At 53.5% G+C, this 8525-nt stretch overlaps 1 protein-coding gene across 1 annotated transcript; it reads right to left on the bottom strand.

The window, feature by feature from the left end:
- Positions 1–1604: 1604 nt before the first annotated feature.
- meox2a (mesenchyme homeobox 2a) lies at positions 1605–8217 on the bottom strand. Its single transcript, XM_068757162.1, has 3 exons — positions 7324–8217; positions 4523–4695; positions 1605–2377 (listed from the first exon to the last, which is right to left on the bottom strand). The coding sequence occupies exons 1-3, from the start codon at positions 7886–7888 to the stop codon at positions 2159–2161; spliced, it is 957 nt and encodes a 318-aa protein (XP_068613263.1). The 5' UTR covers positions 7889–8217; the 3' UTR covers positions 1605–2158.
- Positions 8218–8525: the final 308 nt, after the last annotated feature.

The following is an 8525-nucleotide window of genomic DNA, read 5'->3' as shown; positions in this document are numbered from 1 at the left end:
GACGCTGCTACCTGTGCAGGTGTGAGGCGGACGCTGCTACCTGTGCAGGTGTGAGGCGGACGCTGCTACCTGTGCCGGTGTGAGGCGGACGCTGCTACCTGTGCCGGTGTGAGGCGGACGCTGCTACCTGTGCAGGTGTGAGGCGGACGCTGCTACCTGTGCCGGTGTGAGGCGGACGCTGCTACCTGTGCAGGTGTGAGGCGGACGCTGCTACCTGTGCAGGTGTGAGGCGGACGCTGCGCGCTTCCCGTTGGACCCGGCGCCGTTAAACAGACTGAAGTAGGTCAGTTCTGAAGGAGCGGCTGAGTCACGTCCGCCGCTGTTACTAAACCTTCACCTAACGTTACTACTTTAAAACAGTTCTCGTTTGCGTCGGCTTGTCGCGAGACTTGGCCAATCAACCGTATAATTACGTAATTAATTAGCTTCTATCCCGCATTTGATGACACATTCAGGAGTGTTAATTCCTGTTTTTATTTCCCCCTGCCAAGCTTTCTACCGGTCCGGACTGCAGGAGCTCCGCCTCGAACCGGGAGCCGCTGGAGACCTCGCTGCGTCCGGATCATCCTCGGTGCCGCTGAGCGCGCGCGCGGTCGTTCATCCACCTGCGCAGGTGCGCCGCTAAAGAGCTGCCGCTGGAATGTTGGACGACTTTCACTCCGCGTGTTTCACAGTGTAAATCAGCCCTTCGCCTGTGCGCGCACGGTGGCTGTGACGTCACCTGTTCACAGGGGCGATAATCCTTCACGTCCCAGCCAATGCTGGGGATCGAACCTACAACCTGACTGCACCTGCAAATCTACCAGTGATTAAGAACCACCCACGGGCGTGGATAATGATCACTTTCATGTTGTCTCGTAATTCACACTTGGAGAGAGAAGACGTGGATCCGATGACTCAGAAGTCTAACCTTCATCGTGGAAGAATAAACGGAGCTTCAGAGTTCACGTGTGTTTAGAACTGTAGATATTAGCAGGGTGGTGAAAGCAATTATGCTAATTTAGGTTCTTCTGTTGCGATCTGTAAAGGCCGTGATTTGCAAACCTTCTGCAGACTTTTATTTAGTCTATATAAGAACTATAAAGCTAAAGTATCAGACTTTAGACTTGCTGCCAGTTAGCTCGAGATGTTAGCGTGACGTTCCAGGCTGAAGGGAAATCCGTGAACCATGCACCGTGAAATACACGACTTTTGTCAAATTAAAATCCTTATTCTTAAATCCTCATTCGGGCCAAGAGAGAGGTTGGCGGCGGTGGCCGATGACCCTGCTGAGATTATCTGTCTGGGAAGCGATGGGAAATATAATGCTAATGTCTCAACTGAAAGCAGGAAACTTTACGTCTTTATTTTTCAGTGTCTTTGGCCTACATTGTTTGATAGAAGAGATGAAGACGTCAAAGGAGACATGGAAGCCGTGGTAACCAGTCGTGGTAACCCCCGATCGCCGCTAGGGTACGAGGTCAGAGGTCAAAGTATATGGGGGCTCTACCATATAGTCCCACGTCTGTCCCGAGTCAAAGGTGAACCGCGTACGCCTCCCCATCGGAAGACTCGCGGACGCAAAGACGGGAATAGTTACTCCCTCAAATGGGATTCGCTTTGCCACTGGTTGAATTTTTTATTTGATCTTCAACTCTCCCCAAAAGGATTTCATAAAATCTGTATTTCAGGTTTCAGATTCTTCTACAAGATGTCGCCTCCAGTCGGCGCGTCGTTGTGCGAGAGCTGAAATAGCGAGGGTATAAAACGATCACGGCGACACCCAGGATTATTTACACATCATTTACATCAGCCGGACAAATCAGATTTGCCGACGCGCGATTCGATCAATAACTCGATTACATTGTAATTGACATTTTCTTCAGTATAAACCGACCGAAGCGCAACATGGAATGTTTCCGACATCTGGACTGAATACGATTTTTAAAATCCAATATTCAAACTATCACATAAAAGTTGAATTCATTCCTTTTTTTTTTTTTGGCGACATTTACAAAGGAATTATTTTTAACCAATGGCGCTTTAAAACATGTCAACATCCTGTAAGTGCTCACATCTGGAAAGACGTTTATTTAACGTCGTTGTATGACGATAGCGAATCACCGAACAGCAGCCCTCCTGTGGGGGCGGGGTCCCGATGGGCGTGTCCATCGCGTCATCACAAGTGGGCGTGCTCAGAGCTCTGGTCACTGTCGTGACTGTCCTCGTTGGCTAAGGAGTCCGTGGAGCGGTGCAGCGCCGCGATGCCGGAGAACTCCGACGGAAGCAGCGTTCCCTTTTTCACGTTCCCCAGTTCCTTCTCGCGCGCCGCCGCCCCCTGCTGGCCGCCTTTCACTCGCTTCCACTTCATCCTCCGGTTCTGGAACCACACCTTCACCTGCGAGACCAAGCAGACCAGAACACATCAACGGTCGCCGCCTCGCAACGTGGACTCTTAAGAAGGCCGGCCGCGGCCTCGCCTTCCGGGTCGTGGAGGCGGCGTCCCGCCTGCCGCTTGGCGCCGACCCGTTTTAGGTCTCTCAGATTGATGACTAAGCTGCTGCTTAATGCGGGTCGACACGTCAGGTCGCAGCAGAGGCCAGTAAGGGGGGGGGGGGGGGCGGGTTTATTTTGGGGGGAGCGTCATTCCGAGGGAACTCAACGGTCACGTGGTCAGACAGGAAGTCAGCCGAGAGCACGAACGTTTGGACTCGCTCAGGTCGGTCCTTCACCTGCAGCAGACAGTTAACGACGGGCCGGCTGGCTGTGAGAACCCGAACGGACCCGAATCTAAAGATGGGTCGTGGTCTAACTCAGATCCATTAAATTCTGAGAGCGATCCGGATCCCCGTCTGGATACAAAAAAACAATCTGGATTTTCCCATTTACGTATAATGGAGGCTTAAAAAAAAAAAAGAAAAGTCTTATCTTATCAAATCTGCATTCAATTCAGTCACCAGAAATCCCTGCCGTCATAAAGGGGTCCGATCTGAACCATCATGAAACACGTCTTCTGGTTCTGATCCAGAATGAGGTCAGGAACAAATATTACATTTTAACATTAAACCCATTTATGACTTCAAGAATCAGTTACAAATACACATCAGCTCTGATTCACTTTGACTTTTCATGGTTGGTGTTTAAAGATACCAAGAACAATCTAGAACCTTTTGATGCTGATCCAGATCACCATGTGGATCCAGATCCAGTTAGGAGGGGGACGAGCTGCTTGGGGGAGGTCTGAGCCCTCTGAGTGCTTTTCTAGTTTCCTCTTTTTGGTTCATCTGCAGACTTTTCAAAACGTTCTGAATTCAAGAACACGTGAAGATTCTGTTCTGTTCCTGCCGAGGCGGTTTCAAGTTTCAGAATCAAAGTTTCCGCTCATTTGCATCGGAAGAACTTTGAAGAACTGAACAAAACAGAACGAGACAGTCCGGCTGTTCTGTTGTTCTGTTGTTGTTCTGGCCATAGTGGGACGCCTACATACTAAAGGACGGGGAGGAACCCTCAGAGAAGCGCGGCTTCGTTTTATTGAGGACTTTATGGGTTTCACGCTCCACAGGCGGTTTGACATTTCCCCGAACGTTTGTGAAAATGTTGTTTTGTAAACAGGCAAACACAACATTTACTGCTTTTGGTAAAACGGTCACTGGAAACCGCATCTCTCGCCATAAAAAAAGGCGGATCCACGGTTTACTCTTCGCTTTGCGTTCCATCGAGAAAGGGATTATTGGGAGAGGCGTTCGCTCAAACTCGCCGCCTTTCGACCTCGTGATTGCAGAAATAGGAGCAATAACCTGGCTTGGCGCCGTTTCGGTGCGCCGTCGAAGCGGGCCGGGCCGGAGCCGGGCCCGCTACAGGATGCAGCCGGGGCTGACGTTATTGGTTCCACCTGTTTGCATCCAAATGTCCGCAGCTCGAAAGGTCCATTAGAGTTATTGTTCTCTGGCAGACGTTTCCTCAGCGGTTCTGTACTGGACCTGGCTCGCCCCGTCCTTATATTTAGTTTAGGGCGACAGACGGCGCGTAAATCTTTGCAGGTATTGATTTACGCGCCGCACGCATGCGTGTCCTCGGGCTCTTCGATTTGCGTCTGCAGCATCTCTGAAACCCGAAGCTCCGTTCTCGACATCGCCGAGCGTGACTTACAGCCTCCGAGCGGCCGCCAGAGAACGCCGGGCCGTACGACCCCCCCCCCCCCCCAGCCATTTGTCTCCTGTTATTTATTTCACGTGTCTGCACTTTACGGCGCCCGGCCCACGCTCCCAGAACAATTTGTGCTGGCGGGTCTCGCGGAGGAGAGGAAGTGCCTTGCTAGACAGCACTTCCTCCAAGCCCCCCCGCCCCGGCGGTGGCCGGCTTTGAAAGGATAGACAGAAACATCTGGAATAGGATCGTCCCATCACACGGCTACATCTGGAGCAGCACAACCCTACGAAAACACAGTAGCGAGCCGAAAAGCCTCCTCGCCGTCCCAAGGCCGAGTCTGCTTTCACAACGTGGCGTTAATGTGTAATGGGGGGGACGGGCGGGGGGGGCTTACTTGTCTTTCAGTCAGGTCGAGGTTCACGGCGATCTCGTAGCGCCGTAGCCTGGTTAGGTAGTTGTGGTGGGCGAACTCGGCCTCCAGCTCGCGGATCTGCTCCTTGGTGAACGCCGTCCGCTCCTTCCTGGGTTTGCTGCTCACGTCCGACTTGAAGTTCCCGTCCCGGGACTCTGAAAGCAGACACCACACGGGTTTCTGCTGCTCTCGGGACAGATTTATACGCAGGAAAAGCACAAATAAGGCAGGTGCAGGTCGGCGGGGGGGGGCAGTCGATGCCGCTTCGTTGTTTATGGACGCTTTGAGTGGGTGGAAGGAGTCGCAGCGGCGAAACGGCGCCGCCGCGCTCCGACAGCGGGCCGGGCCAGCGTGAGCTTTAGCTCGTCTTGAAGGAGTCTTAAACACGAAAGAAAACACATCTTTAGGAAGTTAAATATAAACGTTTTGCAGCGTAACTTCCTGCATAAAAAAAGATGCTGCAAATCCCTGACGCGTCATCGTCTCCTTGGAAACTCACCATCCCATAATTCTTCTTTTTTTTTCTGCAAACGTTCAGAGCAAAATATTCACCCTCCAAAAACGTTCCTATTGTGAACCCACTTTGTGGTTTCTCTGCAGATCTGCATGCAAATTAATCTGCATTCCAGCCCTGCCGTGCGTTAATCCTCGACCAGGCTGCAGTCACACGGGGCCCCGGGGGCGTCACCGGGGGCGTCACCGGGGGGCCCCGGTGCGCGGGGAACCCCCCGTCGGCCCGGGACGAGGAGATGACGCGCAGGAAACGGCCGATCTATCGACGGCAAGCATTTTAACAAACGACAAATATCACTTCTTGACCCGCGGCGTGCGTCGGCCTCCCTGACCTTGACCTTGACCTTGCCTCTTCCTCCCTGTAATTCCAAACAGCGCGGCTGATTGCAGCCGCATCCGTCCTCCTGCCCTCGCCCTCCTTCTGGGTAAATAGAGAGATTGTGCGACGAGAAATGAAGGGATGAAGTCGCAGAGAAGCCGGTTCAAACGCGCAGCGAGGCTTTTATGGCGCAGCCGCGACACCGCAGCAATTAGGACCCGGCCGTAACTTTCATCTGGCCACAAGAAAGGAGGAATAATAAGAGAAGGAACCAGACGGGCCACGAACCGAGCGAAAGGCCGAGACGCTTCATACGAAGGCAGCGGGAAATGTTGATATATTAAAAATGAATAGATTTGAATGCGACTGTCGAGTGAAATGTTTCTAGTGAATGAGATCAAAGGCGCCGCCGGCTCCTCACGCCTTCTCTTTACGACACAATAAGACTTCAAGCACCTTTTATTGTTCCACGCAGAAAATGCCGTAACTTTTTTTAAAAGGCGCGACCCCTCCCAGGACGCGGGACGGCGGCGCGCAAATATAGCCCAGACTCTCTGCAGCGACGCGGCAGCGGGTTCAGAGACGCCCCGGCTCGACCGCAACAAAGAGAAAGCACACACGGAAAGCAGCAGGGCGCTCGCTCGTTTCATTGGCCGAGCCGCCTGCGATGGAAATGAGCGCTCAGGTTTTGTTGTTGTTTCTGCGTCTAAATTCGGGTTTCTGGTCCAGATGGCGAAACCTAATCGGGGCCTCGATCTCATGCAGCCGGCTGCAGCGGAGGAATATTTAGACAGCTGATTGAGCCGGCGACCGAGTGAGACGCCGCTAGCAACGCGGTGCAGGGGAAGTGATTCAGAGGCCGGGGCGTCAAAGGAAAGGAGCTAGAATTAAAAATCAAGGAGAAATCTCATCTTTATTTTCGATGATCTCTGCATAATTTACACTGCAGGAATCCTTAATCCGGAATAATCCGCTCTCAGCAGATATAATAAAAAAGCATTCTGGTGTGTTTCGCACTCTTGGCCGTAAACTGCCCGTCGGAGGAACAGGACCCCCCCGCCCCGAGGTGACCCCCAGAATCCCGTGTGAAAACCGACCCTGCGGGGGGGGGTATCAGCCGGTGGTCAGGTGCAGGTGACGCGCTGCACACAAAGGGGCCTTTAAAGGGGCGCAGGTTCGGCGCCCGGCTCACAACCCTCAAATGGACAGAGAGCGCGCCGGCACCCCCGAACCCTAACCCGGCGGTGTGGCTGGCAGTGATGGATTACCGGGGGGGGGTGCCCAGCAGGTGAAAACGATGCGTTTAGAGGGCAAATAATTTCTTAATCTCTTTATATAATGCATTAAAAACCAAGTCAAGCTTTTAGAAACAGCGTTAAATTTTAGAGATTGGTAAAAAATAGAAGTTGATGTTTTTTGGCCATAAAAAGTGTGACGAAAATAAAATATAGATCTATTTTTAATCAAAAAAAAAAAAGGAATACAGATTCACTGTGGAATTAAATTATAAAATATAAAATTATAATCCTCCTATTTTTGTCGCTTTATTTGTATTATTTTAACACGCCGGTTCGGTCGTCGACATTAACGCTTCGCTCCTCGTTTTCCTCTCTGATGAGCGTCGCAGCGAACCAGATGTGATTTTCGGGCCGAGCGGCGCCGAGCGCTGCCCGCGGCTTGGATGTGGCCTTTGCTCCCGGCGCCTCAGCCGACACCTGCGAGCTGCTTTTCTGACACGTTTTGGGTTTCCCTATCGGAGCTGCAGAAAACTCCACGGCTATGTGTGGAGAGATTTATGATGACAAGTGCAGATGTGCGTTATTCTGGAGCGCTGCCCGGAACCTACCGACAATAAGACCGAACCGGGAGGAAAGAATTCTGATTTCTAGTCACAGGAAAACGGATTCGTTCCAACGAGGAGGAAAGAATTCAGAATCAAAGCTCTTCTCACCTGAACTGTCACTTTTCCTTTTCACGTTCCTCTTCTCTGCTTCCGCCGGTGACAGAGTCTGTCTGCCGAAATCTGCAGGCTGGACGCAGGAGGCCCCGGTCGGGGTGCTTCCGCCGCCCAAACTGGGGGTGCTGGCGCACATACTGGGCGCCCCGGGGTGGCCCAGGTCCGGCGTCGCGGGCCCGTTGTCGTGGGACGAGTGGGAATGCGGGTGGCAAAGGTTGTGGCGTGCGTTGCCAGGCGACTGCATCTGTGGGATGTGCCATGACGCGTGGTGCTGAGGCGGGTGGTGATGCTGCTGGGAGGGCAGGTGGCCGCGGTGGGGGTGGGGGTGGTGATGGTGGTGGTGCTGCCCGTGGAACAGCCCGTCTTCGACCGGGTAGCTGGAGATGATGCAGGGCGACGGCGAGGAGGTGGAGGAGGAGGAGGAGGAGGAGGCCAGGTCCGGGTAGGAGACGTGGTCCGAGCGCCCGTGCAGAGTCAGCGGAGACTGGGTGAAGGCGGGATGCAGGGCCTGGGCCGGAGCGTGGGGGCTCCGCAGGCACCCGAACAGCGTGTGATCCATGGCAACACACACACACACACACACACGCGCACGGCCCTCCAGGAAGGGCGAGAAAGAAAAGGGCAAAGTCACAAAACCCCCAAAAAAGATCACAGATATCCGAGATGCTCCTTCAGTTTTTCCCTCAACGCGGTCCCAGAAGTTTCCCCCTCAGTGGGAAAAACGGGAAGACCGAAGGCGAGTTTGTTTCTAAACGGGTGTCCTGCGATAATCCGGAGCGTGCGGGTCGCACAGGATAAACAGTTATCCCGGGACGGGCGGCAGCAGGACCGCTCAGATGTCAGCAGGAGCAGGCGACTGGAGCAGGAGCAGGAGCAGGAGCAGGAGGAGGAGGTTCCTCGCAGCTGCACAACGAGGGGAGCCGGCGGAGGGGATGTTATAAATAGGGTGTAACGTGAGAGGTAGGCTGGGTCCCGGGCTGCGTGCGCGCTGCTGACCACATGCACACCATCAGCCTCCAAAAGGCACAGCGCAGCCAATCTGCTCCAGCAAGGAGGGACATTTATTTTGGACTTGGACCCGACCTCCGGTGGCCATCTTTGTCTGTCCTGGAGGAAAACAAACCTTAACGCTTCGTAGGTGGAGCTGGAGGGGGAGGCGGGGGGAGTGGGGTGAGGTGTCGGGGGTTAACCGAGCG

The sequence above is a fragment of the Brachionichthys hirsutus genome, chromosome 3 (genome assembly GCF_040956055.1).
Source record: "Brachionichthys hirsutus isolate HB-005 chromosome 3, CSIRO-AGI_Bhir_v1, whole genome shotgun sequence".
In the NCBI taxonomy this organism is placed as follows: Eukaryota; Metazoa; Chordata; class Actinopteri; order Lophiiformes; family Brachionichthyidae; genus Brachionichthys; species Brachionichthys hirsutus.
Note: the sequence above shows the minus strand (reverse complement) of the source record. Positions and strands in the feature narration are given on the sequence as shown.

Bases quoted from the DNA above. Each gene is read 5' to 3' on its own strand.
- meox2a (XM_068757162.1), bottom strand. From the start codon at position 7,888: ATGGATCACACGCTGTTCGGGTGCCTGCGGAGCCCCCACGCTCCGGCC. The intron at 4,696-7,323 runs GTGAGAAGAGCT...GTCTGCTTTCAG, and splicing joins AAGGAAAAGTGACAGTTCAG to AGTCCCGGGACGGGAACTTC. The intron at 2,378-4,522 runs GTAAGCCCCCCC...TTGGTCTCGCAG, and splicing joins TCGACCTGACTGAAAGACAA to GTGAAGGTGTGGTTCCAGAA.